General features: G+C 49.0%; 1 protein-coding gene across 1 annotated transcript in view; it reads right to left on the reverse strand.

Annotated features, from left to right (window-relative positions):
- The window catches only part of LOC120875374 (protein FAM169B-like), an 85298-nt gene that overhangs the window by 44078 nt on the left and 15079 nt on the right, over nt 1-26141 (reverse strand). Inside the window, exons 2-3 of the mRNA XM_040257134.1 lie at nt 22832-22965; nt 19652-19751 (exon numbers count right to left, since the gene is read on the reverse strand). Of these exons, the coding sequence (XP_040113068.1) occupies nt 19652-19751; nt 22832-22965 (234 nt within the window). The remainder of the gene's footprint in view (nt 1-19651; nt 19752-22831; nt 22966-26141) is intronic.

A 26141-nucleotide genomic window follows, 5' to 3' on the forward strand; every position in this document is an offset into this window, starting at 1 on the left:
CACTCTTCACAGACGCCACCTCTACAGACATAAACCAGTGCCAACAGGGAGACGCAACAGGAAGCACTTTGGACACGGCCCTGTGGACCCGGTGTGAGAGAAGACAGGGCTCAGCGCCAGGTGGGGCTCAGAGTCCAGCTTCTTCAGTTACTAGCTGCATGACCCCCTGCCCCACCTTGGGTCCCCCATCTGTCGCATGGAGCCCTCAACATCCTCTTAGCCTAGTCTTTACACAGTTTTGCTGAAACAGCTCATTTCACTCAGCTGCTTTACCCAAAGTGTCTGAAGCTTTTCGGTCATTTCCAAAGACTTCCTCCACCTGCTTCAGGTGTTGCTCTGGGATTCCAAAGAAGCATGAAAAGCCCTTGTTATTTGCTGGCTTTTGTCAGGGACACAATGGAAGCTCTTGCTAACACCCTGTTTCTTCCTGGGAGCTCCCTTGCCAAACTTCCTGCTCCGGTTTGCATGGGAAATGTCTGCCTTTCTTCACCACACTGACCACTACCATCCTGTCCGCCACCTCCCAGTGTGAGTGGGGACACGCTCCTACCTGCCGCGCTTGGTCCTTTTCCATCAGGGAGCGTTAGCCGACTGTCACGTGCCTTGCTTCCTCCTCCCAGGCTTGTGAGGACAACCATACCTGATCAAGGCACACACTTTCACCTGCCCAGAAGCTCCCAAGATTTTTAAACCTTTCACTTTGCCTAAGATTTCTTAATGGAGCTAAATCCTTTTTTATTTAAATATCTTTACATAAAGCAATCACCTTTTAAAAGTTGGGTGCGGGAGAGCTGGTTGCCACCCGTCACCTGGCACGGGGCGGCAGGAGGGCTGTGGCAGTGGGGAGCTCTCCTGAGAAGGACCTGAAGGAACAAGGATCGGTGACCTTGGCGGAGGACGGTGGCCTGTGTGCCCTGCTCGCTGGGCCTTCTCATCTGCCAGTACCGAGGATAGGGGAGCAGCTGGGTGGTTCAGGGCCCTCCAGAGGCCACAATCCTCAAGCACATGGTCATCCAACCCACATGCTGAGTAGCTATTGTGAACAGAGCGCGTAATAAAGCCACCAGAGGAATGCAAGTTAGACTCTGACTTAAGACACCTACAGCCTGGAGGAGGAGACAGCACCTGGGACATAAAGAACCTCCAGCCATGGAGGCCTCTAGGGCCACACCCTACAGACCATCAGCGGCCACCATGCTTCAGAGTAGGAGAGGAATATGATACTGTTACTGTTTTAAAGCAATATTCTCCAGAACCACATGTCCAAGCACCTACCAAGCACCTGGCTTTTTTCTTTTTTCTCCCCCTCAGGTGAGGCTCAGAGGGGTTAGGAAACTCAAAGTCAAGTGCCTGCAAACAGCAGTGTTGGAACTGGACATGAACCAGGTCTCACGGGTTTTACAGTGTCTGGAGAAGGCAATGGCACCCCACTCCAGTACTCTTGCCTGGAAAATCCCATGGATGGAGGAGCCTGGTAGGCTGCAGTCCATGGGGTCGTTAAGAGTCGGACATGACTGAGCAACTTCACTTTCACTTTTCACTTTCATGCATTGGAGAAGGAAATGGCAACCCACTCCAGTATTCTTGCCTGGAGAATCCCAGGGAGGTGGAGCCTGGTGGGCTGCCGTCTATGGGGTCACACAGAGTCAGACACGACTGAAGTGACTTAGCAGTAGCAGCTCTAACGACTATACTTACTCCAGGGGCAGAATGGACAGAGAGATGGATGACAGAGCCAGGACCAGGCCCTGGGAAGGCTGGCAGAGTAGGGAAGACAGAGATGAGAGGAGAGGTGAGGAGGTGGCAAGGCAAGACACGGATGAGCATGGAGAGGCCAACAGGAAAGATCTTAACGGAATGAACCTCGTTCAGCACGTTGAGACAGGAAGGAGGTGGTCATTTATTCAGCAGACACTTGACACCAGGGACCTAGGACAGAACACATTGCTCAGCAGGAGCAAGACAGGCCACCAGGCCAGGACCAAACACACCATGACCAGCAGCCCAGATGTGAGCAGCACCAGAAAACCACGCAAGGGCCGTGTCTTCATCCATTCATGCAGCTGTGAGAGAGCACCGCGTATGACAATACAGATTTACTTCTCACACTTGTGGAGGCTGGGAGCCTGAGATCATGGTCAGGTTCTGAGGAGAGCCTTCCAGGCCACAGACAGCCAACTTCTCACTGTGTCCTTACTTGGCAGAAGGGGAAAGGGAGGCCTCTGGGGTCTCTTTGATAAGGGCGCTAATCCCATTTGAAAGAGCCCCACCCTCAAGACGTAAGCACATTCCAAAAGCCCCACATCCCAACCCTATCACCTGGTTTAGGATTTCAGCATATAAATTTGGTGGGTGACACAGACATTCGGACCATAGCAAGCTGTCTGGAGGGAATGGGGCAGAGTTCCAAGAACAGGCATGAGCCAGACTAGGTTCCGACGCTGGGGTGCCTGGGGACCAGGCTGAGGTACTGGCTTTGTAATAAGTCTCTGGAGGAGTCCAGTCAATGATAGACATGATCAGAGCAGTGGTTTATGAAGAGAACATGCAGGATGGGCCCAGGTGGGAAGAATTAGCCCTTTTGAGGTTAAGAAGAACAAAAACATTGCTTGAGAAGATCACACCTGATTCAGGGCAGGTTAAGGCTGGAGCCAGGGAGGATGATGGAGGGTATGAAGATCAAGGAAAGGCTGAGCTCAGCAGTCACGCTGCCGGGAAGGGGAAGCCTGGGGGCAGGGAAGACCACCTGTGAGCCAAACTGGCCCTAAGGCAGAAGAGATGCGAGGTGGGGCTTGAGCAGAAGGAAGTGGGTGCTACACCAGGAGGCAGTGAGGATGTGGGAGAGGTGTGAGACAGCGAGGTCAGCATGGCCAGCGGGATACACAACCCAAGCTGAGCAGAGTCAGAGAAGGTCCATGCCCCACGCCATCACAGGAGCCCAGGAGGGAGGAGTTTTCATGTGTGTGCATACACAAGCTCACAGACAAACACGCACACCCCCTGCAAGCATGCTATGTCGCTTCTTTGCAACCCCTTGGACGTAGCCCGCCAGGCTCCTCTGTCCAAGGGATTCTCCAGGCAAGAATACTGGAGTGAGCTGTCATGCCATCCTCCAGGGGGTCTTCCCAACCCAGGGATCAAATCCTCACCTCTTATGTCTCCTGCATTGGCAAGTGGGTTGTTTTTACCTCTAGTGCCACGTGGGAAGCCCACACACCCCTTACCTCCCCACAATAACTGCCAGTTGTTCACGGACTGGCCCCTGGTTCCCACTTCTTCAGTCACAGCTGAAGGAGCTTCAGGCGGGTCTGCCTGCTGTCCCCCAGCCTCCTCCCTCGGTTGCTCCTCGAGTCTAAGCCACCACAGACCTGTTACAAATCTAAGAAATATGTAGTTACCCCAAAATAGAGCACAGTTAAACCAAAGTGACAGGCCATCTTCCCGAAAGCAAAATACACGTAGGAAAAAAAAATGCTGAAAAGTCCTGGCAGAGGACAGCATATAAACACATTCCAAGGCATTGCATGACTTTTATGCAACATTGACTGGGCCAGTCAATAATTTGAGGGGAGGGGGAAAGTACACGAGTTGACATGGCAACTGTCACATCGCATTACTCAGGCTACCATTTCCATACAGACGTCTTCCTTAAAGGAAAACACTTCCCCACACGCCCTGTGAACTTGGGCGCCTCTCTGCCAGGGAGAAGGGAACATCTGGTTGGCCTTGTATCTGCATCAGCCTCCCTGTGGGTCTCAGGCCCTTCTTGCCTTCAGCAATTTGGTTTCCATGAGTGGAGATTTTAAATCAAGGAAGATGGAGTGAGATGGGGGTGCCTGGATGCTGAGGCCCAGCTGGACTGCAGGGTGTTGGAGGCAGAAAGAAACCCACTCTGGAGCTAGTCTATCTAGGAAAGGCATCTTCAAAATCACAGGCTGCACCCAGGCCAGCACAGCACATTTCTCAGGCCTGGGAAGCAGAGAGAAATGCAGACAGCCCAAGCTGTAGCAGTAAAACCCTCAGATGACTCAAAGAAACACCTCCCAGCCCAGACAATGGCTCCATCCTTGACACTCAGAATATTTTCCTTGGAGCGTCCCTGTTTTCCAAATACCATCAGTCCCTTGGTAAGAATGACATGTCTCTGTTTGTGGGATGCTGTTTTCCCCTACACTGACATCCAGCTCACAGTAAGTGCCATAAATTAACAGGGAATAAAGAAGGAAATCCCAAACAATAGCCAACATGTGTTCCCAAAACCCAGTGCTGTCACTGCAAATAGATCTTCAATCTGCACCCGTCACAGCCCAAGGAAAACAGAACTCCTGCGATTTCCAGCACAGAGCTCTCTTAGCTTCTGTGAAGTCAGGTCCTGCTCAACCTGGGGGCTACCTGACGCCCACCATGCTTGCCCAGCCACACAGGCACCTTAGCCACCAGGCGGAGCAGGTACTTAAATTGAGGCTGAATTTCTGAGGCTCTTTTCCCCCAAACTGTCAAGCCCATGTAAGTGGGATGACCCTTTGTAGAAGGCGGGAGGATGGGACCCATTTCAAGTTGATGCCTACCTCCACATTATCCAAAACACAAGCATAAAGGCATAAAAATTCATCATCCATGGAATCATAGGAAGCTGTACCAAGGAGGCTGCTCACCAGGTGGTCCATGGACCCTTGAGTCTGCGGGGGGTCATCACACTTCCAAGCCAGGAAAACTGCGATTACTTCTCCGCATACCAAGTCAGCAAGCCTCTCCTCCACTCCCACCATATTAGCCTGCTTTTTGCCAGAGAGACAAAAATCACTTCACTGACTCACGTCTGTAGGCTCACTCTGCACACAGAGCTGGGTTTGGCCCCATCCTTCCCACTGGCCGGGAGGCCTGACGTCTCCCTTAAGGTACCCAGCGAACCAGGAGCTGCTCTGGCCGGGTCCCCTTTCCCTGAAGTTCAGAGATTCACGGTTCCTCCCCCACTCCCACTTCCCTGGTGACTCAGATAGTAAAGAATCTGCCTGCAATGCGGAAGACCTGGGCTCGATCCCTGGGTTGGGAAGATCCCCTGGAGAAGCGCATGGCAACCCACTCCAGTATCCTTGCCTGGGAAATTCCGTGGACAGAGGAGCCTGGTGGGCTATAGTCAGTGGGGTTGCAGAGAGTCAGAGACAGCCTTCACTTTCTTATCCACACTCCCATCTTATGGCCTTCCCCCGCAGCTCCTGCTCACAGTCTGTGAGGCCTGCTCAGGGGTGAGGAACGTCCCAGAAAGACCCTTCCGTTCCTACAGAAGTTCCCTGGGCCTCTCGGGGCACACCTCACTCCCCGCCCCCGACCACCCTTGGTGACCCACCACCCACCTGCCCCAAACGCAGCCCAGACAAGGCCTGGCCCTGGGCCGGCCGTGTCGCAATCCCCGCCCAGCCCACGACAGCCACCAGGAAGGCGGCTCCTCAGCGGCTCTGGTTTCAACTGAATGTTTGCCTTGGCTCTTGCTGTCACTGCAGGCCTAGAATGGGCATGCTTTTCCAGGAAAAAATCATCATTTTTTGATTCCCTGCTTGTTTTTCTCAGGGTGCACATGACATGCAATCACCAAAAACCGTAAATAAATTCGCAGCAATTTGAAGGATGAGTGTTATGCTTGGTCACAAAATGTCCTGGAGGCGAGCTGGGGGGAGCGATGTTCCAATCAGGGAAGCCAGCATGTGGTAACAAACACAAACATCCTCCCCGCCACCCGCCCTCCCGCCCCACTCTCCTTCTCCTCAAGGACCCTGCTTTCCATTTCTCAGCCTTGCTGCCTCCCCTGCAATTCACTCCGCTCCCTCCAGGAAGAAAGAGCCAAGAAAGGCTTCAGAGCGGTGTGCAGCTGGGACCCAGCCCAAGCCCAGACCCTGCCTCCAATCTGACAGCCCCCAGACCCTGCAGAGGAGCTCAGGTTGCCTCACCCCAAGCTTTTCCTTCCATATCACCCAGCCCCGTGGGCACTATCACTGATTCAGGCTGGAGCCCAGTCTCCTGGATTCCCCCCCTGCCCGCTCCAGTCCATCCCAAATCCTGTCGTTTCCACCGGGTGAGCCCTCAGCCCCCTCCTCTGGGCGCCCCCAGACTCCTGGACCCCCAACACTTGTCCCCCCTTCTCTCCACCCTCTCTTCTGATCATGACTAACACATTCCTCGAAGAGCTGAGATCCAAAGGTAGGACGCTTCCTCCCGCCCCGGTCCCTACCCGGCCTCCACAACACCACAGGGCATTTTACCCACTCCCCCACCAGTCAGGGGCCACGAGCGTAGAGAAGGCTTTAAGAAAAGTGAAAAGCAGTGAAACTGTTAGTCGCACAGTCATGTCCAACTCTTTTGACCCCATGGACTGTAGCCCGCCAGGCTCCCCGTCCATGGAATTCTCCAGGCAAGAACACTGGAGTGGGCAGCCATTTCCTTCTCCAGGGAATTTTTCCTGATCCAGGGTGCTAACCCAGGTCTTCTGCATTGCAGGCAGATTCTTTACTGTCTGAGGTACCCGGATCTCCCAGGCTTTATGAACATAAATTTCAAAACATTCAGAGAAGGGGGTCGGTGAGACTCAGGGCCAGAGTTGCAAGGTGGGGCACTACCTGGGATGAGGGGGGCCTGCCTCCTGGATCCCCGGTGACTCTGTGGGTGCTGCTTCAGGCCCCGAGTGCCCAGCCCTGCAGGGCAGAGGAGTGGCTGTGTGCCCACTGCATGCCCACCAGCCAGCTGGATGCCGGGAGAGAAGAGAGTCCCACAGAGCAGGCAGTGAAGAACTTCTCAGGCTTCCTACCTTCTACTTTGGCCAGACGGGCACTTCCCTGACAAGGACTCCATACTCCTCCTACACTTCGCAATACTTAGTTCAGTTCAGTCGCTCAGTCGTGTCCGACTCTTTGCGACCCCATGAATCGCAGCACGCCAGGCCTCCCTGTCCACCACCAACTCCCGGAGTTCACCCAGACTCACGTCCATCGAGTCAGTGATGCCATCCAGCCATCTCATCCTCAATACTCAAGAGTCCCCTTATTCTGGAAACTTCTGTAGTATTGTGGCATTGCATCTCTTACATGTGAATCAATTATAAACTGCCATTTTTAATCAGCCTCTGGACATTCTTTGTCCTGCCTTCTAATCATCAACTACTAACTTTTATACAGGAGGGAAAAAGCCAACAAACAAACAGATATTGTCAGGAGAGCTGGAAAAAAAATCTGACAAGTTTCCTGACAAGGAAAACAGGAAGAGATCATCTAAGAAAAGTATCCGTGTGGCCTAGGAGCCTGCAGAGAGCTTCCATCAGAAAGAGCAAACACTAAAATGATGAACGTTGAGAGTGGAAAAGGCCCCCACGGCCAAGGTCCCCAGGCCCAGCGCAGTCCTGTAAGATCAAAGTATGAAAAGGCGAGCAGGGAGGAAGTTCAGGCAGGCTGGGAAGACATTCAAGGAAACAGGAGAGCTCCCTGGGGTGGCTGGCCAGACAGAAGAGAGAGCCTGAGGCAGAAACACACCTTAGCCAGAGGCGCTAAGGGCCACAGAGAAGCCTCTTCATTGGAAAGGTGACAACGGTGGTTTAGTCGCATGCGACCCCATGGACTGTAGCCTGCCAGGCTCCTCTGTCCATGGAATTCTCCAGGCAAGAATACTGAAGTAGGTAGCCATTTCCTTCTCCAGGGGATCTTCCTGACTCAGGGATCAAACCCAGGTTTCCTGCATTGCAGGCAGATTCTTTACCAGCTGAGCCACAGTTCAGTTCAGTTCAGTCACTCAGTCATGTCTGACTCTTTGTGACCCCATGAATCACAGCACGCCAGCCCTCCCTGTCCATCACCAATTCCCGGAGTTCACTCAGACTCATGTCCATCGAGTCAGCGATGCCATCCAACCATCTCATCCTCGGTCGTCCCCTTCTCCTCCTGCCCCCAATCCCTCCCAGCATCAGAGTATTTTCCAAGGAGTCAACTCTTTGCGTGAGGTGGCCAAAGTACTGGAGCCTCAGCTTTAGCATCATTCCTTCCAAAGAAATTCCAGGGCTGATCTCCTTCAGAATGGACTGGGTGGATCTCCTTGCAGTCCAAGGGACTCTCAAGAGTCTTCTCCAACACCACAGTTCAAAAGCATCAATTCTTCAGCGCTCAGCCTTCTTCACAGTCCAACTCTCACATCCATAAATGACCACAGGAAAAACCATAGCCTTGACTAGACAGACCTTAGTTGGTAAAGTAATGTCTCTGCTTTTGAATATGCTATCTAGGTTGCTCATAACTTTTCTTCCAAGGAGTAAGCGTCTTTTAATTTCATGGCTGCAATCACCATCTGCTGTGATTTTGGAGCCCCAAAAAATGAAGTCTGACACTGTTTCCACTGTTTCCCCATCTATTTGCCATGAAGTGATGGGACTGGATGCCATGATCTTCGTTTTCTGAATGTTGAGCTTTGAGCCAACTTTTTCACTCTCCTCTTTCACTTTCATCAAGAGGCTTTTTAGTTCCTCTTCACTTTCTGCCATAAGGGTGGTGTCGTCTACATATCTGAGGTTACTGATATTTCTCCCAGCAATCTTGATTCCAGCTTGTGCTTCTTCCAGCCCAGCATTTCTCATGATGTACTCTGCATAGAAGTTAAATAAGCAGGGTGACAATATACAGCCTTGACGTACTCCTTTTCCTATTTGAAACCAGTCTGTTGTTCCATGTCCAGTTCTAATTGTTGCTTCCTAACCTGCATACAGATTTCTCAAGAGGCAGGACAGGTGGTCTGGTATTCCCATCTCTCTCAGAATTTCCCACAGTTTATTGTGATCCACACAGTCAAAGACTTTGGCATAGTCAATAAAGCAGAAATAGATGTTTTTCTGGAACTCTCTTGCTTTTTCCATGATCCAGCAGATGTTGGCAATTTGATCTCTGGTTCCTCTGCCTTTTCTAAAACCAGCTTGAACATCAGGGAGTTCACGGTTCACGTATTGCTGAAGCCTGGCTTGGAGAATTTTGAGCATTACTTTACTAGTGAGTGAGATGAGTGCAATTGTGCGGTAGTTTGAGCATTCTTTAGCATTGCCTTTCTTTGGAATTGGAATGAAAACTGACCTTGTCCAGTCCTGTGGCCACTGATGAGTTTTCCAAATTTGCTAGCATATTGAGTGCAGCACTTTCACAGCATCATCGTTCAGGATTTGAAATAGCTCAACTGGAATTCCATCACCTCCACTAGCTTTGTTCGTAGTGATGCTTTCTAAGGCCCACTTGACTTCACATTCCAGGATGTCTGGCTCTAGGTGAGTGATCACACCATCATGATTATCTGGGTCATGAAGATCTTTCTTTGTACAGTTCTTCTGTATATTCTTGCCACCTCTTCTTAATATCTTCTGCTTCTGTTAGGTCCATACCATTTCTGTCCTTTATCAAGCCCATCTTTGCATGAAATGTTCCCTTGGTATCTCTAACTTTCTTGAAGAGATCTCTAGTCTTTCCCATTCTGTTCCTCTATTTCTTTGCATTGATTGCTGAAGAAGGCTTTCTTATCTCTTCTTGCTATTCTCTGGAACTCTGCATTCAGATGGTTATATCTTTCCTTTTCTCCTTTGCTTTTCGCCTCTCTTCTTTTCACAGCTACTTGTAAGGCCTCCCCAGACAGCCATTTTGCTTTTTTGCATTTCTTTTCCATGGGGATGGTCTTGATCCCTGTCTCCCGTACAATGTCACGAACCTCATTCCATAGTTCATCAGGCACTCTGTCTATCAGATCTAGGCCCTTAAATCTATCTCTCACTTCCACTGTATAATAATAAGGGATTTGATTTAGGTCATACCTGAATGGTCTAGCGGTTTTCCCTACTTTCTTCAATTTAAGTCTGAATTTGGCAATAAGGAGTTCATGATCTGAGCCACAGTCAGCTCCTCCTCTTGTTTTTGTTGACTGTGTAGACCTTCTCCATCTTTGGCTGCAAAGAATAGAATCAATCTGATTTCAGTGTTGACCATCTGGTGATGTCCATGTGTAGTCCTCTCTTGTGTTGTTGGAAGAGGGTGTTTGTTATAACCAGTGCGTTCTCTTGGCAAAACTTTATTAGTCTTTGCCCTGCTTCATTCCACATTCCAAGGCCAAATTTGCCTGTTATTCCAGGTGTTTCTTGACTTCCTACTTTTGCATTCCAGTCCCCTCTAATGAAAAGGACATATTTTTTGGGTGTTAGGTCTAAAAGGTCTTGTAGGTCTTCACAGAACCATTCAACTTCAGCTTCTTCAGTGTTACTGGTTGGGACATAGACTTGGATTACCATGATATTGAATGGTTTGCCTTGGAAACGAACATAAATCATTCTGTCGTTTTTGAGATTGCATCCAAGTACTGCATTTCGGACTCTTTTGTTGACCATGATGGCTACTCCATTTCTTCTGAGGGTTCCTGCCCCGCAGTAGTAGATATAATGGTCATCTGAGTTAAATTCACCCATTCCAGTCCATTTTAGTTCACTGATTCCTAGAATGTCGACGTTCACCCTTGCCATCTCTTGTTTGACCACTTCCAATTTGCCTTGATTCATGGACCTGACATTCCAGGTTCCTATGCAATATTGCTCTTTACAGCATCGGACCTTGCTTCTATCACTAGTCACATCCACAGCTGGGTATTGTTTTTACTTTGGCTCCATCCCTTCATTCTTTCTGGAGTTATTTCTCCACTGATCTCCAGTAGTGTGTTGTGTACCTACTGACCTGGGGAGTATCTCTTTCAGTATCCTATCATTTTGACTTTTCATACTGTTCATGGGGTTCTCAAAGCAAGAATACTGAAGTGGTTTGCCATTCCCTTCTCCAGTGGACCACATTCTGTCAGACCTCTCCACCATGACCCACCCATCTTGGGTTGCCCCACGGGCATGGCTTGGTTTCACTGAGTTAGACAAGGCTGTGGTCCTAGTGTGATTAGACTGACTAGTTTTCTGTGAGTATGGTTTCAGTGTGTCTGCCCTCTGATGCCCTCTTGCAACACCTACCATCTTACTTGGGTTTCTCTTACCTTGGGCGTGGGGTATCTCTCCACAGCTGCTCCAGCAAAGCACAGCTGCTGCTCCTTACCTTGGATGAGGGGTATCTCCTCACCACCACCCTTCCTGACCTTCAACGTGGGATAGCTCCTCTAGGCCCTCCTGTGCCTGCGCAGCCATCGCTCCTTGGAGGTGGGGTTGCCCCTCCTGGCCTCGGACGCGGGGTGGCTCCTCTCGGCCGTTCCTGCGCTGTCACAGCCTGGCACTCTTGGCCACTGCCCCTGACCTCAGACGTGGGGTAACTCCTCTTGGCCGCTGCCTGTCGAGCATGGGGTCCTCCCGGCTTCTGCCCCCGACCTCAGACTTGGGGTAACTCCTCTTGGCCGCTGCCTGTCGAGCATGGGGTCCTCCCAGCTTCCGCCCCTGACCTCAGACGTGGGGTAGCTCCTGTCGGCCACGCTTAGTGCGCCAGTCACAGCCTCCCGTGCTCAGTGTGCCACAAGGGAAGCCCAAAAACACTGGAGTGGGTAGCCTATCCCTTCTCCAGCGAATCTTCCTGACCCAGGAGTCGAACCGGGGTCTCCTATATTACAGGTGGATTCTTTACCAACTGAGCTATCAGGGAAGCCCCAAGAGCAGGGAAGGTGTCACTCACTGTATCAATGAGGTGATTTTTGGACCCACCCGAGGATGGAACCCGGGCTTCCCTGGCGGCTCAGATGGTAAGCAACCTGCCTGCAGTGCGGGAAACGTGGGCTCGATCCCTGGGTCGGGAGGGTCCCCTGGGGAAGGATATGGCCACCTGCTTCAGCATTCTTGCCTGGAGAACCCCATGGACAGAGGAGCCTGGCAGACTACAGTCCAAAGGGTCACAAAGACTCAGACACAACTGAGTGACTAATACACACACAAGGATCACAAGGATGGGACCTGGTTGCCAGGAGAACCAACCGTGTGATTAGGGAGCTTGAATTTTTGGTCCCATCCCCCAACGTCCAGGGGGAGAAAGCTTAGAAGTTTAGTCAATTGCCAAGGGTTGGTGATTTAATCTGTCATGACTATGTAATGAAGTTCCTAAAAAACTCCAGAAGGACTGGGTTCAGAGAGGTTCTGGGCTGGTAAACACGTGGAGGCATAGAATCATGCTAACCTCTGGCTTATAACCAGTCAGTCAGAAGAACTGCATGGGCTTGAGCCTGGCACCTAAAGTGGGGAGCAGGGCAGTCTGGTAGGACCGAAACCCTAACCTATAGACTTTGGTGGTCTCTCTAGGTAGTGCCCGAATTGAGTTGAACAGAAGAACATCCAGCTGGGGTCTGGAGACCTACTTGATGCTGTGGGAAACCACCCACTTCCACACCCTGGAAACTGGATCTCAAAACACATTTCATCCAAACAGACATTTTCCAAAGACATACAGATGGCCAACATGTACATGAAAAAGTGCTCAACATCATTAATAATCAGGGAAATACAAACCAGAACCATAAGGAAATATCACCTCCCATCTGTTAGAATTGTTATTATCCAAAAGTCAAGAGATCATGAGTGTTGGTGAGGATGTGCAGAAAAGGGAACTTTATGCACAGTTGGTGGAGATGTAAATTTGTGCAGTCATGATGAAAAACAGTATGGGGGGGGGAATTTTTTCAAACAGAACTACCCCATGATTCAGCAATCCCAATTCTGGGTATTAATCTAAAGAAAAAAAAAAAAAAACTTGAAAAGATAAATGCACATCAGGTCAGTTCAGTTCAGTCACTCAGTCATGTCCAACTCTTTGCGACCCTATGAATCACAGCACGCCAGCCCTCCCTGTCCATCACCAATTCCCGGAGTTCACTCAGACTCACGTCCATCGAGTCAGTGATGCTATCCAGACATCTCATCCTCGGTCGTCCCCTTCTCCTCCTGCCCCCAATCCCTCCCAACATCAGAGTCTTTTCCAATGAGTCAACTCTTCGCGTGAGGTGGCCAAAGTACTGGAGTTTCAGCTTTAGCATCATTCCTTCCAAAGGAATCCCAGGGCTGATCTCCTTCAGAATGGACTGGGTGGATCTCCTTGCAGTCCAAGGGACTCTCAAGAGTTTTCTCCAACACCACAGTTCAGAAGTATCAATTATTTGGCACTCAGCCTTCTTCACAGTCCAACTCTCACATCCATACATGACCACAGGAAAAACCATAGCCTTGACTAGACGGACCTTAGTCAGCAAAGTAATGTCTCTGCTTTTGAATATACTTTCTAGGTTGGTCATAACTTTTCTTCCAAGGAGTAAGCGTCTTTTAATTTCATGGCTGCAATCACCATCTGCAGTGATCTTGGAGCCCCCCCCAAAAAAAGTCTGACACTGTTTCCACTGTTTCCCCATCTATTTTCCATGAAATGATGGGACCAGATGCCATGATCTTCGTTTTCTGAATGTTGAGCTTTAAGCCAACTTTTTCACTCTCCTCTTTCACTTTCATCAAGAGGCTCTTTAGTTCCTCTTCACTTTCTGCCATAAATGCACATACATCTACACAAAAGCATTTCTAACAATTTTCACAGCAGCATTACTCACAATGGTCAAAAGGTGGAACCAGTCCAAACATCCGTCAGTCAGTAAACAGATAAACAAAAGGTGGCAAATCCATACAGTGAAATAATGTTCAGCCTGAAAAAGTAAAAGCAGTACTAAAACATGCTAAAGCATGGATGACCCTGAAGGCATTATGAATGAAGAAAGTCAGACGCACAGGTCCACACACTGCATGAGTCCATTCCAGGGAAATGTCCAGAATAGGCAGATCTGCAGAAACAGAAGAGATCGCCTGAGGCTGAGGCGGGTAGAGAAGTTGGGTCAGTTTCTTTTAATGGTAAGGAAAATTAAGTGTGGTGAGAGATGCACAACTCTGTGAATACACTAAAAACCACTGAACTGTATGCTTTAAATGGGTAATTGTATGATACGTGAACTACAGCTCCATAAATCTCTGTGTGTGTATACATACATATATATAGGAATAAAAATAGTCCTTCCTGTGGATTCAAAACAACTACACAAACACTGGAGGACAAAGCCACGTCTTGATAAGTTTGCATTAAAATCCCAGGGGCTGGTTATGCCCGGTAATGAGCTGTCAGCTGGAGGTGTCAGCTTTGGGCTGGTTCTGCTAAAATGCTGAGGTAAACGAAGGCTAATTTCGTGGAAACAGAATGTCCAAGGAAAATGAGGCATGGTCTCACCAGCCACCCCTCTCCTCCCAGTTCTCTGGCGCCGGTTTCCCAGGTGGCTCCTGGGAATCTTGATACAGGACAGATGCTGACTCAGCAGGGTGGGAGGGAGGGGGAGGGGCACAAGCTCCTGCATTTCTAACAAGTTCCCCGGTGGACACCTGGCTGCTGGGCCACGGACCACCACCCCCAACCCCCAGCAGGAAGACAGGAAACCGAAGCCCAGAGGTGCTAAATAGCTTAACCCAGGCCACCCACTCATAAAGGGCAGAAGATCCACATCAAAGAAGCAGCATGAGTGTGGCTGTCTCAAAGGGAGACGTGGGAGGCACAGTAGCTGGCCGCAAGCCTGGGGAGACCTGCCGTCTGGGATGGCTGTGCCCACCTGCCTGGATGGCCCCTCTGGGGGCGGTAGGCCCATGAGGAGACATCGGACACATCGGTGTGGGCTCCTTAAGGAGAACATCCTAATGGAGCTGTCCCCAGAGCAGAGCAGGCTCTCCCAGGGCACAGAAGCCCCAGATGAGAAGCCAGAGCCCCGGACCACACCTTCGTGATTCTGGTCTATCTCTAGTCCATCTTCTGTGTGCTCAGTCGCCCAGTCGTGTCCGACTCTTCACAACCCTATAGACTGTAGTCCATCAGGCTCCTCTGTACCACCATCTTAGCCCTACCATAAAAGAGGCATCATGTGCTATGATGATAAAAACAAATCTTATTATGACGAATCTTTAAATTCCAGCTAAGGGTACTCTGCTGGGAGACCTATTTTCCTTCTTTTTTTTTTTTAAAGGAAATTAACAAGTGTTCTAAGTGTTACAGCCATGTTAATAGGAAACAGAAACTCTTTCCTTGATATGTTTAAGACAGAAATAAAATTCAAAAGATCATCCTTTTTCTCCTTCTGGAATTCAGCAGTACCACTTAAATCATCTTGGAAAGCACTGGGTCTAACGATCTAAATGCCCTTTCGACCTACAGCTTCTGGACCCCTGCCTCCCTTCTCTAAAGCTAAACAGCGCTAGTTTCCTCAAGCCTTGTTCAAATGGTTTCAAGCCCTCTCATCCCCCTGTTGCTCTCCACAGATAAGCACCAGTTTGTTTCAGCCGCAGCTTGAGCAGCACCAAAGAGAATGGGCTGTAATTGAGCAGGAACATCATTCTTCCATTAAGACAGCCCCGGTCCCTTCTGCTTCCCAGCAGCCCCCCACTGCAGCGCCTGGCCCCCCTGCGCTCCCAAGGATGAGAATCGCCACCTGTTTCCTTTCCTCCGCGTGGTGTAGAAATGCAGCCTCCCTAGCCCATTCTTTATCTCTGGTTGCTTGGGGACAGACTGCATGATATTCATCCAATGAGGCAGTTTGGGATTAGCAAAAAGAACAATGGTTTTACCGTTAAGAGTGGTTCCAAAACAAACTAGATGGCCTTAGTGTGAGGTCGCCTTCCTCTCAAGGTTTGCAAGCAGAATCTGCCAAGGAGGTAATTCAGCTGCCAAAGTCTGGCCGGCAGTTGACGGGAAGGCCTCCCATTCTACAACCCTGTGCCTCTACAGCGCAATACTCAAAGACAGAGAAGAACATGCAAAGATGCTCCATGATGGAAGAATATTTCTAAGCCCACACCTGCTCTCTGCCCTGGATAGTCCAAAGCATCAGATTTTCTGCCACACATCATTTCACCCTCACAGCTACTCTGTGAAGTAGCTAAGGTGTCCCCATTTTGCAAATGAGGCTCAGAGAGGCCAAACCATTTATCTGGGTCACCTAGTCAGTTGGCAGAGCCAGGATACCAAGTCTATTGAGTCTGATATACCACAGTCCACGTTCATCTCATTCTCTACAGGTCCCGGGAAGATATGAGAGGAGCAAAAGCCCATCAGCTGAGGGAATCTGGAATGCTAGGATGAGCAATTTTGATTCAATATGAGAGGGAAGAAAAGACAACTTTTTTGATGAGAGGAGTTATTTTTTTTAATCTTTGTAAACACTTAATAATATAAAAATAAGAAGAGGTGTGAAACAGGGGAAATAAATGAAAGCTAGGGTGCTGTTTCCAAAACAAACTAGGTGCAGAAGCAGCTCAGGAAGGGAGGCTCCTGGCAGCCTTTGGCTGTGTCCCCTCGGGGACAGAAACCAGCCTCTGATTAGAGAAACAGTCGAGCATGAGCGCAGCAGGAAGCGGCCGGACAGATGGGATGCGGGCACGCGCCTCTCAGACCACCTTCACGGAAAGCATGTCCTCAGGTTCTTACAGGAGAAAGCTGGAAGGCTGCGATACCGGCAGACCTCCTTCCACTGCACTGCACTTTACTGTGCTTCACTTTATTGCATTTTTTTTTTAACAACAAATCAAAGGTTTTGTGACCACCTTCAGCCAGTGTCGTTTTCCCAACAGTAATTGCTCACTTGATGTCTTTATGTCACATTTTGGTCATTCTCACAATATTTTAAATTCTTTCATTATCATTACATTTGTTATGATGATCTGTGATCAGTGATTTTTGATATTACTTATTACAAAAAGATTACTATGACTTGCTGAAGGCTCAGATGATAGTCAGCTTTTTTTTAGCAATAACGTATTTTTAATTAAGATGTGTACATTTTTTAGACACAATGCTACTGTACACTTAATAGACAATAGTATAAGCATAATTTTTCTATGCACTGGGAAACCAAAGAATCTGTGGGACTCATTTTATTGCAATATTCGTTTTACTGCAGTGGTCTGGAATCTCCATAAGGTCTCCAAGGCCTGCTTATACTCACATCTTCACAGTATTCCGCCATGAACATTAAGTGCTTGCCACCAGGGAATTCACAACTCCAGGATGTCTTTCATTTGCTCACAGGGTTATCAGAAGTTACTGTGATAATTAACTCATACACAGTCTCATCAAACAGCTCTGATCCCTTTAGCTTCCATCTAACCACACAAACAGGCTTCCCAGGTGGCGCTAGTGGTAATGAACCCACCCGCCAATGCAGGAGACAGAAGAGACTCGAGTTCCATCCCTGCGTTGGGAAGATCCCCTGGAGGAGGGAACAGCAACCCACTCCAGTATTCTTGCCTGGAGAATCCCATGGACAGAGGAGCCTGGCGGGCTACAGTCCAAAGGGTCACAAAGAGTCAGACCCGACTGAAGCAACTTAGCATGCACATAGGCAACCACTCACACGCACAAACACACAGACCTTCATGAATGTCACTGGAAAATTACAAAGGAACTAGGGCTAGCCTTCTCGAAGGTCACAGCATAGCACATGGCTGAAGCAGCCCGTGTGTCAAGTGGCAAGAGGCTCTGTGGTACCACTGGCTGCTTGGGAGTCCACATGTCTCAAGCCACAGAGGGGCATTTACGCATGACGCCCGCTTCTAAATACCAGAGTAAAGAGCCCAAGGTGTGGATAACACCTGAGTGCTTTTTGGAAATGATGCAAAACTTCAGCAACCATCACAGAGCCCAGCAGCAGGAAAACATTTGGAAACTTTATTTAAAGCTCTATGAAATATAAAGAAAGGTCCAGAGTGAGATTTCTCGGAGCTCATGAATATTTATTATAATACATTCTCGAAAACAACCGAAAAATTAAGTACAATGGAAATAGGAAACAGATTTATGAGTCAGTCATATGTTTTTACATTATGCAAATGCAGTTAAAGACCTTTAACCAGAATATTGTTAAATGTCAGAAAAAGGCAGAGGAGAGGGCTGCTGATATTTGGACATCCTCTTAAAAATTGGCAAACGATATTTTCAGAGTGTTTTGACAATCTGTGGGCACCTCCTGTTACTTTCACTAACCTGGTGCATTCAAGGCAAAGTCAGAGTCCTGGGGTTATCCCAGCCCCCTTGTTCAAGGACTTGGCCAAACAGGAATAGGAAGTGTGCTAACCCTTGACCAGAAAGCTCTCACACACAGTTCAGCCAACCCTAGCCCTGAAGCAAGGAGGAGGCTTCACCAACATGCCCAAAACTCCAAGACAGCTAACTAAGCACACTTGTGTCTCAGGATTAGTAATGAGAGAAGCATTCACGACAGATATGTGCTGAATAACGTTCTCCGGTCAAGGATGTCACTTTGGGCTTTATGACACCTGTGGAACAGGGCATCCTCTGACTACAGACCTTAGATGTACCCACAGGGTGAAAGGCGAAAGTTCATCCCCAGGGGAGCTTGAGAGTTGGAGGCCCCTTTGCAAAGTGTAGTTGAAGATCCCTAACCCCAAACTTTCAGCAGACACCACATCTTTGAAGGAGGGGTAACTCACTAAGGGTTGGTTTGGTTTTTTAAATTTCTTATTAGGAAAACAATATATGGTAACTGCAGGAAATCTGTAAAAACACATTAAAATATAATAAGGGAGTAAATTTCTAAATAGGATTGACCTTATATTGGGGCTCCCCTGGTGTCAGAGAGGAGGAGCTTTGCTTCCAGGTTGCTGGTGGCCTGGGCTCCAGGCAGACTGATGGGCTGGAACCCTCTCCCACCTCATACTGCTCACTGTCAGCGGCCCCAGACCCTGCCCCATGCAGCCAAGAACAGCCATCTATGCGAGCTCAGAGCACTCACCCAAGAAGCTGAAATCGGTCACAAACAGGTGCTTCATGATACAGAGAGAGAATAAATGTGCTACTGATTACATAAATTTCACCACCAGAAACAAAACCCCACCAGATCATCACCTTGCCAAAACCCCGTACCCTGCACCAGCAGACCATTGGAGGCCGCGTCTCCGCATCCAGTCTGGCAGGGATAAGAATGGTCCTTGAGCTTCCCTGGTGGCTGAGTGATAAAGAATCTACCTGCCAATGCAGGAGATGCGGGTTTAATCCCCGGTCCAGGAAGATCCCACATGCTGAGAAGCAACTGAGCCCGTGCACCACAACTACTGAGCCTGTGAGCTTCCTCTAGAGCTCGGGAATCACAACTACAGAAGTCTGCACACCCCAGAATCCATGCTCAGCCACAAGATAAGCCACCGCAACAAGACAGTAGCCCCTGCTCACTGCAGCTAGAGAAAGCCCACAAAGACCCAGCAACAAAGACCCAGCAGAGTCAAAAATAAGAAGAAAGAAGATTTAAAAAAAAAAATTGTCCTGCACTTCACAGGGCTGAGGTTACAATCCAGGCTGTGCACGCAATACTGTTATTAATAACGAGAACAGCGAGTGTGACACTCAGAAGCAGCTCTGAATACCGTCACTCTGGGCCAGAAGGTGTCTGGTGTCTTTAATACAAAAATCAATACATGTATCAATAAACAGAAACCCATGACACCCTCATGGATCTCTAAAAGGCGAAAATAAATCACTTCCACCTTGACGTTCTAAGTCCAGCCAAAGAGTAGAACCATCACTTCTGAGGTATTTGATTCCATCCATTGTAAACAAATCAGAATTCTCGTGTGTTAAATTCATTAATAACTACTAACCTGTCTTTGTGTCCCGGGGATTAACCAAGACCAAGATTTTGTGTTGAGGTTCATCACGGTGCACGGTGCAAAAGCAAACAGACGAAGCTTCAAGTTTAACCTGAAAAAAATAACAAAATCACCACTTGGTTCTGTCATCACAGTAAGGGCACAAGAGACTGCTGAACAGTTAAGCTGGCACACCGCTCTTTCAAATAACACTGTGGCACAGAGGGTCCTCTGACAGGACGGAGGCAGCACAGACATGGAACCTCAGGCACTCGGAGCTAAACGCAAGCGCAGCCTGACAAGGCCCTTCCTCCTTCTCCCCCAGCAGACCCACTCATCCCCTCCCTCACCGGGTTGTCTGCTCAGGCCTCGCGGCCTTTCCTTCCATCCCCTCTGGCCCCAGCAGCCTTCCCACCCAAATCCCTCCTGGGGCTCCACCTTCGAAAGCTGGTGGCCACGTGAGGCCACGCCTGCCAGGCTGACCTCAAGGACAGTCCTGTGGCCACTCTGTGCAAACAGCCTGGACAAGCCTGGGAACTGACATGAAAGTCACTCAGTCGTGTCTGACTCTTTGCAACCCCATGGACTATACAGTCCATGGAACTCTCCAGACCAGAATACTGGAGAGGGTAGCCTTTCCCTCCTCCAGGGGATCTTCCCAGCCCAGGGATCGAACCCAGGTGTCCCACGTTGCAGGCAGATGCTTTACCCCCTGAGCCACCAGGGAAGACAAGCCTGTGCCCACTCGTAGTGCCAGGCTGCCTGCTGCCCTGGCCCAGGTCCCTGCAAGCAGCCTGGAGAAGCCCACACCCTCTCTGGGAACCCAGGCTCTCCTCTGGCTCTGAGGCACCCAGGGGGTGAAGATCCTCAGCGCCTCCTGACCCTGAGGGACTCCAAGCAGGGTCTCTGACACTGGGCTGCCTTCTCTCAAGTACCCACGTGCCCAGGCCTGTCTTGGCCATCAAACCCACAGGCCTCAGCTCGCTAAGCAAAAGGACAACGCATTCCATGGCAAAGTCTGTTTTGAAAACCAAGGAGAGTGGAAAAGAATGAGGAAAGGATGTGTAGGCTGAGGGAGGCAGGCAGGCTGCCTGTAAAAGTTTACAGCAGACCTCCACGGTTTCAGAGGACTGCTTCTTAAATCCTGAGACCTGTCATCATTTTGGAGCCTGCTTGTGTTCAAGTCACCGGAACAAAGACTGCCTGAGCTGGCCCCTCAGACTCACGCAGCGTCAGCCGTTACAAGGCCATTAGAAATAATATATACAAAGCATCATATCGACATGGAAAGATGCTTATTATATACAATATTGTATTCCCAGTGTGCTCTGCATGTTAAAAAGGCATGCCCAGAAACAAAATCCAACAGAAACACTCCAAAGTGTCCACAGCAGTTAACATGGGTGATTTTATTTTCTTTGTTCTTGACTGTAGTTCCCAAATAGTATACACTGAGCATACACTGTTCTATAACCAGGAGAAATCAATAAGCATTATTGTATTTTAAATAAGATAAGACAATTTCAAGACTGAAAACAGAGTTAATTATGAAAAGAAAAGGTTCTGGGCAGGACCAGTGTGATGCAGTATGGTACATCCTTATCTTGTCTTGTCTTGTTTTGCTTGAAAAAAGTTCTCTGGGATCAAAAAGAAAAGTTAAATTTGCTAAAAGCAATGAGAAGATCCATAATCATCACAAATCAGACTATCTCAAAACCTGCTAAAGCGGTAGGAAATAGCTACCCTTTCTTAATTAATTCCTAAAATGGTAGGAAACCAAATGATTATTTTCAGGACTCTTCTTTTGTTTTAGAAGGAGGAGAAGCAACTTGGTGGAAAGACATTTCAGCACTTCTATCACATTAAAACAACTTAATTCTAGTAACGATCTTATTTTATTATGATTTTTGCTAATAATAACACTAAAATTATTCACTTTGTGAGCATACTACATATTAGAGTTTGTTTTGTTGTGTAAGTAATGTTGTAACCCATACATAAGCATGAAATAAAAGCAGATGAGTGAAAGTGCATCCTAAAGTACCTAAGGGCTAACTCCTGCATTTCACCACACTTCTCAGATTACCCAGCATGCCCCATACTCTGTCCAGTAGTCCTCAGCCCACCAGCCCCCTGCTCCCCAAGAGTAAGCCCCCCCAAGAGTGAGCCCCTAGCCGTGACTGAGCGCCTACTCGCCTTCCGGCACAGCTGTCGCTAGGCGGCGCTGAAAGCGTGTGCGTACAGCCACCTCCCTCGCAGATCCAGAATAAGGAATCACCCTTGGGAGCTAGATTCTTCCAGGAGTTGATTACAAACAAGCATCTCTGAAATCTCAAGGAAGCCATACTATGTAAACTGTACAAGCCATTGTTTTAATTAAGTCTTGAACAACTTCAGTATAGCAAAATAAAACCCTGTCTTCCTCAACTAACTTTGCCTGCCAGACAGCAACAACTCCTGGTATAAGTGAATTTTTATTTGTATAAAACAAGAAAATCTTGCCTCTTTCAACAAACCAGCCTCAAATCTGAAAAGCAGGTAACCAATTTAGGTACAGTCCAAGATTCACATATTCTTTTTACTTACTCAGTGGGGGAAAGGTCTTAAAAATAGCACAATTATTAAATTTCACCCACAACCCCACCATCCTGTTTTCATTTCTAATTTCTTCCAGTCCATATTCAAAGCATAATTTTATCAGTGCTAAAAATCATAATTGGTACAACTTCATTCCAAATCACACACTTTTAGGACTTAAACCTTAGAGACTAGAGGTCAGTCAATCCCCTCATTTACAAATGGGAAAACTGAGGCCAGCCAGACAATACACACAGCATCTCATTTAATCCTCAGAACAATAGTATGAAGTAAGCACAGTTATTGTCCCAAATTCTGAGATGAGAACAGCAAGACCAGAGAGGTAAAGTCACTTGCTCAAGGTCACACAGCTCCTAAGTGGTAGCCATGAGATTCACAGCAGATTGTCCTGTTGACTGCCTTGTAGATCTGGACTTACCCTCATGATTCTAAAATCTCAATCCAGGATTCCTTTTGCTTCTCACAGTGGAATCATTCTAGTATTCACTCCAGAAGGATTTTTTTTTTTAATCTGCAATACTCTTTCACTAACATCCTCCTTTCTAATAAGTTAGATTATACAGAACTCTCCACCAATGAGAAGATCACACATACCTGCTCCCCAGTGGGAAGAGAGAAAACCTCTGGTGAGGGCCCCACTCCTTCCCCAAGCATGGCATAGTAAGCCAGAGTCGCTTCCTGATGCCCAGCAGGGTCGTCTTCCAAAATATCCACGGGGTAAATGCCCACTGGGGGATAAAGAAGGCAAAAAAATGACATGAGCTCCACTCTTTCATTGAGATAAAGGTCACTTACTTCTTGAATATGAAAAAGAAAAAAAAGCAGCCAATTGAAACTTGCTCTAAAAATTACATTCATCTATTTTTTTTAAGTGTAAAAGAAAAAAGCAGTATAGCAGCAAAAATCAAAAGAAAATAGAAGATAGCCCTGATGCTGGGGATGGCACCCACCCCCAGAAGACATGAGGTTCAGTGTGAACCCTCTTGGATCACTGCAGAAACTTTCTTTATATCCTCAAATTATAAAATGGGTTTCCTGAGTATTTTCCAGTGGGATCAGCCGCCATGGCCACATGTACCCTGAGACTGGACCCCAGCGGGTGAGAACCTTGATAACTTGGACAAAATCCAGCCTGAGTAATTATTTTGCCAGCTTACATTTGCTTTGAAGTTGGTTTGTCAGTTCTCCTTAAACTGAGCTGCTCAACTGTAAGAGTTTAAATGTACTAGTTAGTATGAACTAGGAAACTACATGTGCAAACCAATAGGCCGTACAAAGACTATTGCAGATTAATTTGTAAGTTATCTCCTGTCTCTACTCAGCATCTCTTTCTTATCACCACACTTTTACAGGAAAACTATATCCTGGAATAATCATACACACTGAGTGTCTATAGTTCCTCTCAGAACTACCAGTTGGTTTTCCCCTCTGACCAGCGCATCCCTCCTGCGGTCCCCCTCCTCTGACGCGCCTCTGGGCCTCCCGTGGTGGGAAGGGTGTCAGAGTAGCTGTCTTCTTCTCCTCTTTCTCCTCCCCTCTCCCCCTCCTCTGCCTCCTCAAGAGAGATAAGCCTGCACATAAACACCCACTGAAATACCAGCTTCCCACTCTCTCTCAGAATCTCCATTCCTTCTGCCAGCCACTTTTCAGGGAACAGAGACTGCTCTCAGCAGCAAAAAGTTTCATGGCTCCAATTCACCAAGTTTGCCTCTGATGACTTATACTGCCATTGACTGGGGGGAGTGCTCGTAGAAAACAGAGGCTGTCAAGAGCAGGGCTGGACCAGGCCTCAGCCTTGGCCCGACTCTTCCTGGGGAAAATGTCACTGGCACACACAGAGTGGTGAAAAGATAAGGAAAAACACTCTACCACTATCCATTTTAAGTATTTGAGTGTGAAACACATACCCCAAAAATTACAACTATAAATATACTGATGCAAATGTTTCAAATAAAGAGGTGAAGAATTAACAGTCCATTCAGTGATGACGAACAAGGCAGTGATGAAGCTGTGGGTCTCCTTCTAAACAAGGTTGTGCCTCTAGGCAGCAGAGATATCCTGCTATGGAAGGCACACACTGGGGTGTGTGTGTGCATTTGTGTGTGTATGAGCGTGTTTTCTCTCTACACACACACACACACACACACATTCAAGGAGGCCCAGGTTCCTTCTCACTACGGTGGGCCAGGAAGCCCCTAGCAACGGATCAGACATGGCGGCCAGGCAGAACCAATATACACCCCCACTCCCACTCCTCACTGGGCACTCTGGACATTTCAGCTCAAAGCTGACAGATCCAAGCCACGCTGGATGGCTCCTTACTGGGGGACCCCTTCAAACCTGTCACCAAAGCCTCGGCCTGCAGCACCTCTCTCCAATGGTGCTGCTGCCGTCAGTTCAAGGCATCAGCATCTCGTAATGATAACCTCTGGCCTCACCTCTCCCCTCTGCCCATCCTTCCTCTGTCTGCCCTCAATAAAAACACTGCAGCCAGTCCCTGGCACCAGGTGACAGCAGGCTGCTGAGTCCTCCCTGCCTCTGATTTCACTGAGTCCAGCCTGACTCCCATTTATGGCTGAGAAAACTGAGGCCTGCAGAGGTGACCAGCTGGCTAGTCAGCGGCAACACCAGGACGGAGAGGCCTGTCTAATCTCAGAGTGTGTAAAACAGTCCGGTGACTTGGTGACATCGTCCAGACAGCCTCCTCTGCCAGCCTCACAGGCCTTGGCGGGCCCCCTCCCGCCTTGCCATCCTGAAGGCCCATCTCAAGCTCCAGCACTCCTGGGGTGCTCCTGGAGCCCCAGATGCAAGGGCTCTGAGAGCCCCTGAGTCTGTGTGTGAGTCCAGCTGGGGACCTGAGGCGCCCTGGCTGCCCCGCCCTGCCCCACCCTGCAGGGCCTTGCACACCCGAACTTTCACAGCTTTTCACAGCCGTCAACAGGGGACCCGAAGACCCTCGCAGACCCTCAGAACACTGGTTCTCTCTTCTCCCAGCCCTGCCTAACCCCCCAATACGGGCTTCTCCCTACCGAAGCATTTTTAAGCCCACACACTTCAGAAATGTGGGTGGTTGTTTAGCTGAGCTCTCTGTTCAGACTGCTATTCATCCAGTTGATCCCATGGCTTCCCACAGGTATGACAGACGATTCCACGCACATCCTGGTACATGAAGGAAAAAGCACAGGCAAGTGGGCTGCTTCAGCCCCGGGCACCCGACTCAGGCCGCGTGGTTCTCCCACGAACGCGGTTTCAATCCACTGCCTTTCTCCAGACGCCCCCAGGAACACCGTCTGAAGGAGCAAGGGGAAATCCCACTTGGCCTGTCCTCTCTGGGGCCAGCCCGCGTCTTGGGAGAGGGGTGTGTCCGACGGGTCTTCGGTCCACTCCGGTGAGGTTGAGGGCCGCCAGAAGAGCCTTACGGATGCCCCCTGACCACCCCCATCCCCGTCCACACACACACACACACACACGCACACAAGCTGAGACCCCTGGCAACAGGGGAACAGGAGCACAGTGTAATCGCCCAGCTTTTCTGGAGAGGCTCAGGAAGGGGTACCTCACCCGAGACCCCCAGGCCCAGAGGCTCTGCTGGCTTGCCCCTGAGGCTGTCACAGCTTTCCCGGCATTGGCTCTGGCCGCATGTGGTCAGGAGAAATGCAGTGAACATCTTTTGCTCCTTGAGGAGCATGAAATCATCCCCCGGCCGGGTGTGCTGCCAGAGTTGGGAAAGCCCCTCAAAGAACCCGGGGGCACCCTGGTCCCTTAGGGCACTACTGCTTTGCAGCCCAGGGACAGGCCCCGGGGGGGTCTTTTCCACAGAAACCCAGCAAAGTCAATCTGTCGGATGGCATGAGCATGGGGCTGCATGGGCCTGCCTCTAGGAAAACACTAACCCTCTGAAAAA

This window comes from Oryx dammah, unplaced genomic scaffold (assembly GCF_014754425.2).
Source record: "Oryx dammah isolate SB20612 unplaced genomic scaffold, SCBI_Odam_1.1 HiC_scaffold_16, whole genome shotgun sequence".
Lineage (NCBI taxonomy): Eukaryota > Metazoa > Chordata > Mammalia > Artiodactyla > Bovidae > Oryx > Oryx dammah.